General features: G+C 42.6%; 1 protein-coding gene across 3 annotated transcripts; it reads left to right on the forward strand.

Moving 5' to 3' along the window:
- Nucleotides 1–112: 112 nt before the first annotated feature.
- EIF4H (eukaryotic translation initiation factor 4H) lies at nucleotides 113–12,057 on the forward strand. Of its 3 annotated transcripts, none has more exons than XM_075720318.1 (7): nucleotides 113–197; nucleotides 5,745–5,926; nucleotides 6,932–6,996; nucleotides 7,106–7,205; nucleotides 7,880–7,951; nucleotides 9,854–10,003; nucleotides 10,129–12,057. In XM_075720318.1, exons 1-7 carry the CDS (start codon nucleotides 139–141, stop codon nucleotides 10,263–10,265), a joined length of 765 nt encoding a protein of 254 aa, XP_075576433.1. In that variant the 5' UTR covers nucleotides 113–138; the 3' UTR covers nucleotides 10,266–12,057. The 3 variants fall into 3 exon arrangements, with proteins under 3 accessions (XP_075576433.1, XP_075576432.1, XP_075576434.1); XM_075720317.1 differs by having other exon boundaries at nucleotides 7,880–7,945; nucleotides 9,845–10,003; XM_075720319.1 differs by lacking the exon at nucleotides 7,880–7,951 and having other exon boundaries at nucleotides 9,845–10,003.
- The last annotated feature ends 240 nt before the right edge of the window (nucleotides 12,058–12,297 follow it).

Genomic DNA, 12,297 nt, shown 5'->3' on the forward strand with positions numbered 1-12,297 from the left:
GCAGCCGCGGCGGGGCGGGGAGCTGCAGACAGGCACCGCCAGGGGCAGCCCTGGCCCGGGCTCCGCCGTATATAAGCGGCGCGGGGTCCTGCGGGCGCGGTCCTGTCACGCTCGCACGGGGAGGAGGCTGAGGTGGCGATGGCGGATTTTGATCCTTACGACGATCGGGCCTACAGCAGCTTCGGCGGCGGCCGGGGGTGAGCGCGGCGCTGCGGGCGGCGCCGGCGCCTGGGCCGCTGGGGAGCGCCGAGGGCTCCCCCCGGCGCAGGGAGGGAAGGAAGGAGCGGCGCTGCGCGCCCCCCCCGGCCGGGCGAGGAGGGGGCGCGGCCGGGCAGGGCCTAGCCTGCCCCTTTCCCTGTGGAGATGGCGGGCGGGCGGGCGCGGCGGGGGGGGGCGGGCGGAGAGAGGGCCGCTGCCTCTAGGAACCTTTCGGGCCCGTCGTGCCCCGCCGCCTCCCCTTCTCTGGGGGACGGGGGTGAGCCCGGCGGGGCGCGTTCCCCTCCGGCCTTGGCGGGCGCGCTTTGTGAGGCGAGGAGGCGGCTGTGGTGTCCCGGGAGGGGGTAGCGGCCGCCCGCTCGCCGCGCGGGGCGAGTGCCGCAAGGTTTCGGGCCTGGCGGCTTGGGAGCGCTGGGCAGGGGCGGGAGGAGGAGGAGGAGGGTGTCGCTGTGTTCCCGCCGGCCCGGAGGCGAGTGGAGGGGGGATTTAGGGAGGTGCTGGGCCAGAGCCAAGGTAGGCCGTGAGGAGCTCCTGCAGGGACACACCGGGAGGTGGGAGGAGGGAGCTTCCCGTGAAGGGCCGTAGGGGGGCGGGAGGCCCCTCTTCTGGCGGGACGAGCTCTGCACGGCGAGGCGCCCGGCGGCGGGGGGAGCTGCCGCGGCGCCCCCGAGAGCGGGCGGCATTGTGATGCCTGCAGCGGGGAGGAAATGGGAGGGCGTTGTGGTGCCTCCGCTCGGGGAGGGCCGTGAGCCGCCGTCCTGCCTTCTCCGAGGCGCCGGGTGCTGACTCTAAATCTCTGACCCTTAGGAATAAGGCTTGTCTCATCTCTGTTTCTTTGCTGGAGAGTGCATATAGGGGAGGAGCTACAAAAACAATAACCAGCAATTACGGAGTTCATCTTATGTCAGGTTAGGAAGATGCAATTAGTAATTGACTCTTTTGAAGGTTGGCACCATGTAAGTTTCTGCGTGCACTAAAAGAAAGCAGTAGGCATAGAACTACGAAATAAACTGTGTTTGCGAACAAATCTTAATGAGTATGCTATTTTATAATCTAATCTTCCAAGATACATTTCCTGATCAACAGTGTTCTTGTCCCTTCCTGTTCTTACAGGAATAAATCGGTTTCATTTCAGACTCTTTAGGCGGCAGGGAGGAGCTACTGGTGAGGTTATAACAGGAGTAAGTTTTCTTGTCTTTGTAGACACTCTGACATTTAAGGTTTGTAAGCTCATTTTTATGTGTAGATACCCTTTGTGTCTAAAGAAGAGATATCCCAGAGAAAACAGATGATGTAGCCACTTACAACTATGTTATTTCTTAAATTCTGTAACAAGTAACCTTGACAGCAGCCTAAAGTGGCACTTGACACTCATAATAAATTCAGGTGTTACTATTCAGTCTGCCCTAGTCAATGTAGGCATGTTCTATGAACTAATAAAATTAAAGTTGAAATGTTACTTTCATATTCAGATTTCTTTAATAGAGTGCTTAAACTTTCTCTCAGGCAAGATGTGGATACTTGCTTTGGTGAAGTAAAGGTGTCCTGCTGATTAGTAGATGCCTTTGCAGATGAGAAAAATGTACTTATTCTGAATTAGCTGTAGTTTTCAGCCTGAGAGGCTTCTAATATTGGAGTGCAACTTGTACTTGCATCTAATTTATCGGTATTACTAGTAAGTTACTAACAGGTAGTTCATGATTTGAGACCTTAACAGGTCTCTGCACTTTGTGTAAAGTCCTGTAATAGGTATAGCATAATGAAGACGTTACTGTTCTTCTTGAAGTTCTAACATATGTAAGATATCTGTCTCTCTCATACTCTTCAAAATTATGGTGGAAGAGCAACAGAATGTGACTGCGGTATGATGAGACAGGGGATTTTGCTAGTGCACTGGAAGTGCACTGATTAAGAGCTGAAGCATCATACTATGGTATGCAAAAGTCACTTTATTCCAGATGAGGAGCATGCTGCTGACTTTAATAACAAAAGGCTTACTATAAAAGCTTTTTGGTAAGTGCTTTGCAGCCCAAAATTTGACATAAAGATATGTACTTAAGCATACTGAGGCCTATCTGAAACTCTCTGAACATCTGTAGAGCTTCTCAGAGTTGAAGGAAACTGAGTATTTATCAGTCCTGACTTGCTGGTAGACTGTTTATTTAGGTGTGGCTTTAAGCACTGGGCTTAATGCTGGGCACCTTACTCGAAGGTTAAGATTCATCTGCTGAAGTAAGTAAAAGTAAGTGAAAATGGAGAGCTGGTCTTTATCCATCTAGCCTCTTGGATCCCGTCTCTTACTCATTTAGTGTTAATGAATGTCTCCTAATTTTTAGGCTTGGGTAAGCCTTTTGTTGAAGACATCTAACGCTTACTGTAGAGATGTACTGGATTGCTTGAATAAATTGGGTATGTATTTAGAGTTGCGGTCTTGGAGATTCCCAATGAAACTTGTGTCCTGCTGAGCCTTACACTGCCTCTGGTACAGCACTAACATTGGAATCCAGTTAGGTTGTTGTCTCTGTGTTGTACAAAAAGATAAATACTGAACTATTGTTTTGATCTTTAGCGAAAGGCTATTAAACGCAAATACTAGCTTTCAAAATATTCTTTGTTTTGAACTTTTGACATCTTGTTTTCTGGAGAATATAACGAAGCTTTCTTCTAAAAGAGTAGCTTCAAAATGACAGTTTGGTTGTTTTTTTCACCTCAGTATGGACTTATGATGTCATTTAATTCAGTCCACCAAAAAGTGAGTCTAATTACAGGGATGTTTGCTTCTGCATTTGCTAGAAGCAAACTTTTGTCTTTGGCTTTCTGCATTGGTTTTCTGAAAAAGAAATCAAATAGGTATCTTTCAGATTCCCACATTAAGATGGCACAATCATTACCTAATTGTGTCTCAGCAAAAGTTACACTGAGTGGGAAATGCATTACCCAGTTCACTTAGTTCAGAGATGTTTTTGATTATAGTTGACCTTTGTCCTATTTTGTTACAAATGAGAGCATCTTTCAATCTCATTGTTTGGTTACTGAAGTCAGCCTTATTTTTCTTTCACTGTTTCAGTGTTGAAAAAAATGTAGGGAAGTGTAGAAATGGTTTCTTTTTGTATTTCGGTACCTGGATTCTGTAGGAAACTGAGTTTGGAACCTAGTTATTGACCATTCCTGTTCTTCAAATGGAGACTAAAATACCAAATATATAGTTACATATTTGATAATTGAGGCCTCAATTGATTAAATTCAAAAAGAATACTTCGTTTTCTGACTTAATATCAGTAGGGATTGCGCAATAGGGCATGGATTTCCATACACGCACTCCCTGAAGTTCTGGTATGCTATGGTAGAAGCAAGGTTTGTCTGTAGCACAAAAAATTCTTTTGGGGATTGCAACTTGAGGGTGTAGTTTCAGAAGCAGCTCAAATTGATCTAAGTAGAGGTTGCTGTTGAAAGCTGTAGTTTGAGCCCTTGTTTTCGTTCTCCTTCCCATCTTGGCACCACTGCTCTTCGCAGCTGTCCAAATCACCTTGTTGATCTGGCTGAGAATTCAACTTCAGGGTGAATTTTCAGGTGAATCAGCTCACTGAACCAGAAGAGTGGCAGTCCAAGAAACATGGTGAGAATGTGTAGAAGGAGGGTATGCTCCTTTTTAAACTCAGCCTAAGCGATTTTGATGTTCCTAAAATTAACGTAAAATTAGAATGTAAAAATTAAGATTTTTGGCCGCAAATTAAATGTATGGTATTTTAATAGCTGTTTGTAAGGCCATAGATGAGAATTAAGAACAAAGACATAGAACTGATTCTACAGATATTACAGAATTCTTTAGAAGAGCAACTTAGCTTTCTTGGAGTTCCTCCTTAAAACTTAGTCTTGTGACTAAAGTTAGTTCTGCTATACATATACAGCACCCAACTATAGCAGCTTTAGTTCTCAAGTATGTTTTGACTCTGACTTGTTAATGAGACAAAGGCAGATGAGGAATATTTCAAAAATGCTAAAATATGAACCTGGGTGGACACTAATTAAAGATATGTAGGTTGTGATTTAAGTACACTTAGCAGCATGCTGATAGCGTTGGTGACAAATGACTCCTGCATGGAGATGCTACCATAAAAAGGCACAAATGACAGGCTAACCTAGAAGGAGTTAAGGAATTTTACTCAAGATTTCTGCATTATCTGATTTATTAGTAATAAAATATTTATTCTGGAATGGGAAAAAAAAAAGGCAGACAAGTACATTGCTTGCCCAATGGATTTTCTGGCTGCGTGCAACCAGACAGAATAAAAGGAAATAATAAAATACAGAAGGTCAAATAATTCTAGGTAGGACTCTGCAGAAATGTAATTAGTGCATGTCACACTAGCTTTACCTGGTTTGGTAAAGTTTGTGTTCCACCATGCTTTTAAATGCACAGTGAGCCTCTGGGAAAGGGAGTGGACCTCAACAAAGCCCAGTAGAAGTTAGGCGTTGAAGAGAACATGGGCAGAGTAGTAGGTAGGGATCTCGGGTAAAAGTCAAAGATTGCTTAGGTGGGGCGAGTGGTGTTGGAACAGTGACAGTGGCATCTTGTAGTCTAGAAGTCCAGAAGCTATAATGTAAGGTTGCCTGCAGTACAAATCTTGCTTTCTGTAAAAGAGATCAAAGTTAGTTTTAGAAGATTAGGCTCTGCAGGCAGTTAACACACAGATGTGTTACATTAATATGGTAAAGAATTCAGCTGGTACAGTCTAGTTCCTCAGCCAATAGCCAATATGCTTTAACTGAGACTGAGGGAAAAGATAGGAAAAGACAACCTAGTTTACCTCACTCTAATTCATGAGACACAAAGGAAGACGTAAACATCCAGATAGCACTGAAATTGGTTTCTCTGCCTTAGAACACCTTGCTCAACCAAGTTTTTTATTATGTGTTCAATTCAAAGCATTCTGGTCCAGGTATCTGATGGTTATGGCAATAACTTCAGAGTTAGGAGAAGATGTTTCTTTTAAGCTAGATGCTGCTGAAAGAATTTAGATGATTGTGGAGTGGATGTTGATAATATAGTATTTAGTTAAAAGCATTGGATCCAGCTTAATTTCAGGATAAGCTGACAAGCCTGTGCCACGCAAGTATTTCTTCACTGCTATAAATTGTTCTTAAAACCTAGTCTAGGATGTGGGTTTTTTTAAGAAGTAATGCTTCTGAGTAGGGGACAGTAGAGGTAACCTTACATTGGTTTTCTTAATGGATTGTGGGATGAGAAAGAAGTTCATTCATCGCTTTGTTACTGAGTTCACTGGTAATGTATTTTAATATATTGTTCATTTGTTTTCCCACTGAAGTACTGCATCAGGTAATACTAGAAAGGAGTTGGCCAATAGCGGAGGTGGCAGGAACCAAGCAAAGGGATAGAAAAACTAACCAAACGTGTGGAAAAATCCACTTCCAAAAAGTCCAACAGCACCTGAGCAGTGCTATATATATATATATAACTGGCTGTGTCGGGAGTCAAGTTCCAGAGACACTGTGCTTTCTTTCAACAGGTCTCGTGGTGGTGGCCTTGGTTCCCGCAAACAGAAAGAGCTGCCAACAGAACCCCCTTTCACAGCATATGTGGGAAATCTACCCTTCAACACTGTTCAAGGAGACATAGATGCCATCTTCAAGGATCTCAGTGTAAGGAGTGTACGACTAGTCAGAGACAAGGAAACAGACAAATTTAAAGGTGAGTGTTCAGTTGTTTTAGTTGTAGATGGCTAACAGTAGGAGGAAATGAGGTACTTCTAAAGTCACTTTAATGGGGAATTTCAGTCTCTACAGCACAGTTAGCTTGTTGATCTGCATTTGTTTTTTATGTTGACTTATGCAGGTGACAAATGCTGACAAATAAACATCTCACTTAAATGAGATTCACTGTTAGTTCCATCATCTTAAGATACAGACTAACCTGAGTGACAAGAGTCAATATTTGCCCTGCCTTAAAAGGACTTTCTAAAACCTTGTTTGTCTTTTATGAATTGTAGCAGTGCTGAAGTGTCTGACCCACTTAAGGTCCATGACCTTAAGTGTTGAGTACTTAAACACTCTTTAGTTCGGAAGACTTCCATTGCTTCAGCTCTGTGTTTTGTTTTGTTTTTTTTCAGTAGACAGGGAGAAAAAGCAAGTAGATAAGCCATTCTGGCAATTGTTTTAGACAATGCAGATTCGATTGCCAATTGGAATTGGCCAGTGGAAAGGGATTATATTTGTAAGTTACTTTCAGGATGAAAGAGGTTTAACTCGGGTAACAGAGCGTCTCAGAAAAGGAATAAATTCACTAAATGATGTGATGACACAAAATCAGACTGCTGGCCAAGCAGGTACTTCAGCTTCTTGTTTAAAAATACTAGGAACCAGATGTCAATATTCAGCTAAATAACTGTCTAAAGGCATAAATCAAATCTAATCTGTAATGAGAACCCTATGGTAAAGGGAATTCATCGGGCTCTTAGCATTTGCATAGTGCCTGTACAGAGTTCTCTTTCAGGATTTGTCCCCATCATTAATAGGCATAGGTAAATGTGTTCGTCGTTAATGATGTTTGGTTTCTGAGTTACATACATCTTGCACTTATCATATCATAGCTCATGTTTGAAAGAGAAGGAAGGCTATTAGCAGATATTCAGGAAGAGTAGCTTCTTACAAAGGCTTTTTAAAGTGCTGGTATTAACTTGTGAGGTTCTTCTTACAGGATTTTGTTACGTAGAGTTCGATGAGGTGGAGTCACTCAAGGAAGCTCTTACATATGATGGTGCAGTAAGTATACTTGCAATTAATTTGTGAAATAAAGAGATAAGCACAAGTCTTGAACTCCTTGGCAGCCCATATGTTACATTCTGAAGAGATTCTCCCCTTTATTTAACAGCTTTTGGGTGATCGATCACTCCGAGTGGACATAGCAGAAGGCAGAAAACAGGATAAAGGTGGCTTTGGTTTCAGAAAAGGTGGTGGACCCGATGACAGAGGTGACTTCCAATTTTCTGAATAGCTTCTTAAATATAATGGTTGTAGTTATGACTTCTGGTGCTAACTAATGCTAAGGCAAGGCATGCAAGTAAACATGAAGATCATGTAGGAAGGAGACATTTTATATGTATATATATACATTTCTAACGTAGCTGCTGCCGCTCCTGAAATGTCTAGAATAGATGCGCTTTGTGTCAAAAAGCTGAATATGTTGTCACTCCTAGCACAGGAAGTGAGACCAATACCCTTAGTAATGTACGGTGTCTTGCAGAGGACAATCATAAGCCCAACAGTCTGATCTGCTACTATTTTATTATGATGTAAGAAGAGTGAGGAAACTAAGTAAGCACAAGTAGACAAATACTTATTTTATACTATCTATCTCCTGTTCCAATGTAAAAAACAGGCTTTGCTATAGTTGTATATTAATTGAACTAGACTCACTAAAGGTTTCCATGGAGTGTGTGTTATAGAAACTTTTCTGACCCCTTACTCTTGGTTAACTTAAACTGATGTTTTGTTCCTGTACAATGGAACTTGGTAGTACTGAAGCGAAAGGATTTTCCAGCAGCATGACTTTGGATGTTGAAGGACTGAAACTTTGGTTTGGTATCCCCTTGATCAGTCTTTCCCACAGCTTCAGACCTGAACACAATTGTGGCTTTCTTCCTAGGAATGGGAGGAGGTTCCCGAGAATCCAGAGGAGGTGGATGGGATTCCAGAGATGACTTCAATTCTGGTATCAGTATTAACACTTATAACAGGCAGCCTAAAAGGCACAGAATTGTTCTCACTTTCATGTCAGCTACGTTTGTCCCCATTACTGTTTTGATAGTCTACTGTATGCCAACTTTGGATATCCTGCAGCTGCAGTGGGATTCTTCAGGGGGAATCTTCCATTGCCTTATAACAGAGGAAGGAGTCTTGATTGCAGATTTTATGAAACAACCCTAAATGACAGAATACTTGTTCAAATGTAGCCTATGGTGTCTAGGTTTTAAGCATTTCTCAAACATGTGGCCAAGTACATTTCTGAATAGTAGCAGAAACAGACGGATCATGTGGAAAAGCTGATACTGTATTCTTTCAGAGCAGAGGCTCTCACCTTAAGGAGTTGTGGCGTCATTATATGTGTATCCCTGAAGCATCTGACTTCTCCAAAGATGTATTGGTGTTCCAAAGCACTTCTAAGTAGTGCAAAATGTTCCTAAACTTCTAGACCTGTTACAGTAATGCAAGTTGCAGCAAAGGACTGAGCTTGCTGAGTGGAAGGTAGTGATGGAGCCACCGGGTTTGCTCTTGACTTCCAGTCAGTTTCTAGCTATTAGAATCCAGGGTGACATTAACACAATTTCTTTTGTCCTCTGAAATCGTGGGTTTGGTCCATTTTCTGATGGGGAGATGTTGACAAGTGCAACTTTGCAATGTCTGGTCTCTGCGTGAGTGGAATGGACAAAGTAGAAGGAGCGGTAACAAAGTGTGCCTTGGCACTAGCATGAAACCGAAGCATGGTGCTGGAGACAGGAAGCTTGCTACAGCGCTGCGCTTAACCTGCCTTCGTAGCTAAGCATTCTGATGTCATAGCTTTATACCTTTTTTTGGCAGCTTCTTCAAATGCAGATGCATTTCAGCATGTTAGATGCTCGATGAGTGATTTGTGAGCCAAAAGTTTAGTGTTTAAGTCTTAGCTGCTACAGAAGCTTTTCTTCTCAGGTTGTACAGCCTTGCTCTGGATCAAGTCTTTAAAGATGGTTGTTTGGCACTGAAGTAAGCGACAGTTCTGCAACTCTGCCAAATACTGAAGTGGAAAGGAAAATCTCAAATGAGAGCAAAACAACTTTCTGTTCCAGGCAGCTTCTGAAAAACTGAGTATATTCCCCTTAGGTGTGCTGTTAGCCTGAAGTATCCTACTCCCATTGAATGCAGATGATGGGGGCTTGGAAAGATACTCTAGGATAGTCATTGGTACAGACTGGAACTCTGGCCAGTGACAGACAGTTCTTGGGTTTTTTTTAATACATAAACTGAAGAAATGCAGTCAGTTTCATATTTGAAGTCTGAATTGCCTTTTTTCCAGCTCTTTCATTAATCTAGTAAATGCCTGGTCAGTTTATAGTATAGCTAAAAAGCCTTGGGGTTTTGCTCTGTTTTTCAAAGGCTGCTTTATGAGGACTGTATATTTCACTATTCCCTAGCTATTTTCCCCATTTACTCTGCTCCTGCAGATTTCGTGCTAAGCCTTTAGCCAGTGTGATCTTTTGGCTACAGAAATACTCTGGGTACTTCTAGTGTTGTCTCTGAATTCAGCTAATGATGTTAACAATCTGAAGTTGCAGCTGAAGCTCATGTTTTAAGCTCACTTGGTGACCCACTCTCTAATAACACTCCAGTAAGCCTCTAGGTGGATAAAGCAGTTTATGAACTTGGCATAGTATACTTGGTTTCAAATGGAATCTGTATGACTCTTCTAGAAATGCGTTAGAGATCTGTGAAGCAATCTGTCTACAGACAAAGGCTCTCAGTGCATCATCTTGGACTGACAGCAGTGACTTGCAAAGTTTTCCAGTCACCCAGATAAAAATCTAGATGCAAAGCATTGCAAAATGAGCTCTTTAAATTCACTGTCTTCCATCTTCAGGATTCAAAGATGATGACTTCTTGGGAGGCCGGGGTAGAGGAACCCGCCCTGGAGACCGGCGACCACCAGGTGCCTCAATGGGAAGTGGTGGCACTGGTCGCTTCAGAGATGGGCCTCCCCTTCGTGGATCTTCCATGGACTTCAGAGAGCCAACAGAAGGTAAGCTCTTTCTATCTTCTGTAATCCAGTCTTCCTTCATGAAGGAGACTGCTGCTTTCTTTGTCAGGTTAAAGCTACTACCCTTGACAGACAGATCTTAAAACTTCAATGTTTTTTTCTTTCAGAGGAAAGAGCACAGCGACCCCGACTTCAGCTCAAACCTCGAACAGTTGGTACTCCCCTCAATCAAGTAGCCAACCCAAACTCTGCTATCTTTGGTGGAGCCAAGCCCCGAGAGGAAGTAGTAAAAGAGCACGACTGAGTTTGGGGTTGAGAGGGAATGGGGAGGCGGGAGAAAAAGCAAGACAGTACAGAGTGACTAGCTCTGCTGGAATGTCAACCCTGCAGTTTACCATTCCTGCCATCTGGCATTTGTCCTCTTTGAAACCGAAAACACAGAGCTTGTGAATGCATGTCAGCTGTTAACAAGTGGTTTTTAGTACGTTCTTGGCTTTGCTGTATCTAGTGCCTGCTTTGTGCTGAGTTTCCCTTTTCTGTTTCCTTTCAAGCAGCACAGTTGCCAGTAGATAAGGCAGCGTAGTGGCTGCCACAAGTGTGGAGGTCTCTGGACAAAGGTGCTGCTTCAACTTCTTCCTTTCTGGGTTTCTTTTACTTTAGAAGCACAGGTTAGACTTAGTTACTGCCCTGTACTGTTTCCTTTTACTTCCTCAGTGCTCCTCTTCTGACCTGCATGTCTTGTTCTGTATTGCTGTGGCTCTGAAGAGGAAAACTGCAGAGTCCAGATGAGTTGAACAGAGAAAATTACAGTTCTAACCAAGTAGTGAAATACCATTTATGACAACTAGTGATAGAGTTCCTGTATACAGCAGAGCCCCTTAGAAAACTAAGGGAGACAGCTGCCCTTTCACACAGGTTACCAGGAAGTAATCAATTTTGTAGATGCAAATAAAATTGGCTGACAAGAAGCCTGGTGAATAGGTGGTGGAATCAGTATGGATAAAGCATCTGCCAGCAGGCTTTTGCTGGTGGCTGTCTGTTGACTTCAAAATGGTATGATACTACACCTCTGAACTCAAGGTTAGTGCTGCAAAAATGTGCCTCTTTGAGCACAACTGCTCACTGGCTCTTTCTGCTTACTTTTCTTTTGGGTTTTACATGTTTGGTAAATTTTTAAATGAAGTTTCTACAAATAAAATTGACTTTTTTATTTTTGTTTAAGGAGTGTATACTTTGCCATGCAGTATGTAATCACCATTATCCCCTGTATTTCTTTGCCCAGTGTTGTACAGTTTTAAGACCTCTGCTTTCAGAATACCTTGAAAACGGGCAGATTAGAAATCGTTCTGCTATAGATACTCTTCGTGTAGAAGTTTGGGTAAAAAGCGTCTCTTAACTGCTGCATCTCTCTTCACTTGAAATGTTTCTTGCCAGTGTTGTGTGGGAGGAGGGAGGGGAGGCTGGAGCAAAAAGAGAGAGGTCACTAGTGTTTAACAAAACCTGGATCTACAACACTGAAGTGTGGATATGTCCAATGCATGAGAAAAAATTGGGCCCCTAATGCTAGTGCTGACAGCTTTCAGATGCAACAGCCAGCACACCAGAGTACTTGCAAGAGGAGTTTGGAAGCATGGCTGCTTCACTACCAGCAGCATCACTGCTAGTAGTGAATTTGTTCCCTCAAGTTACCTTTGTAATGTCAGAGTCCCAGCAATTTACAGAACTTCTTTCCTTCCTTCTGCCTGTCACTGAATCTGCTTCTGAAATAAGAACCATTTGTCTAACACTAATACTTAATTTAAGACAGACATGCATTTGTGTGGTTGTATTCCAAACCAATAATTGACCTATTTACATCTTCAATGTGGAAAAGATTTTAAGAACAAATTCCCATACAAAAAAACTCACTTCTAGTCAAGACAGTTGACTTTTAAATGTAAAAAAAAAAAAAAAAAAAAATTCCAAACACTTAACACATTCTGCTTCATAACAAAATAAATTTATGGATATGGTATTTTGTGAATGATCTTTTAAATAAAAGAAAACATTAAGTAATATTTAACATTGGTCTTTATTTGAGTCTGCTATAGCATGTTCCCCCCCCCCCCCCCCCCAAGCTTTCAAACATTGTGTCAATTTGGAAATTTGCTTCCTTAAATTTTATGGGGAAGCAGTACCAGACCCATTCTTATACAATAAAGGGGGGGGGGGAGGAAAAGGTAAAGGGGAGGAACCTAATCTAAACAAGTGCTGGAACATGCAGGACACAGTGAAATAAAAAGTGTGTGCAAGTGGAAGTGAGCCAGAGTTCTTTGTCCTGTGGCTTCAGTATCACT

The sequence above is a fragment of the Pelecanus crispus genome, chromosome 12 (assembly GCF_030463565.1).
Source record: "Pelecanus crispus isolate bPelCri1 chromosome 12, bPelCri1.pri, whole genome shotgun sequence".
NCBI classification, from domain to species: Eukaryota; Metazoa; Chordata; class Aves; order Pelecaniformes; family Pelecanidae; genus Pelecanus; species Pelecanus crispus.

Coding starts and splice junctions, on each gene's coding strand:
- EIF4H (XM_075720317.1), top strand. CDS start 139: ATGGCGGATTTTGATCCTTACGACGATCGGGCCTACAGCAGCTTCGGC. Junction 198..5,744: donor AGCTTCGGCGGCGGCCGGGG/GTGAGCGCGGCG, acceptor TTCTTTCAACAG/GTCTCGTGGTGGTGGCCTTG. Junction 6,997..7,105: donor CTCTTACATATGATGGTGCA/GTAAGTATACTT, acceptor TTTATTTAACAG/CTTTTGGGTGATCGATCACT.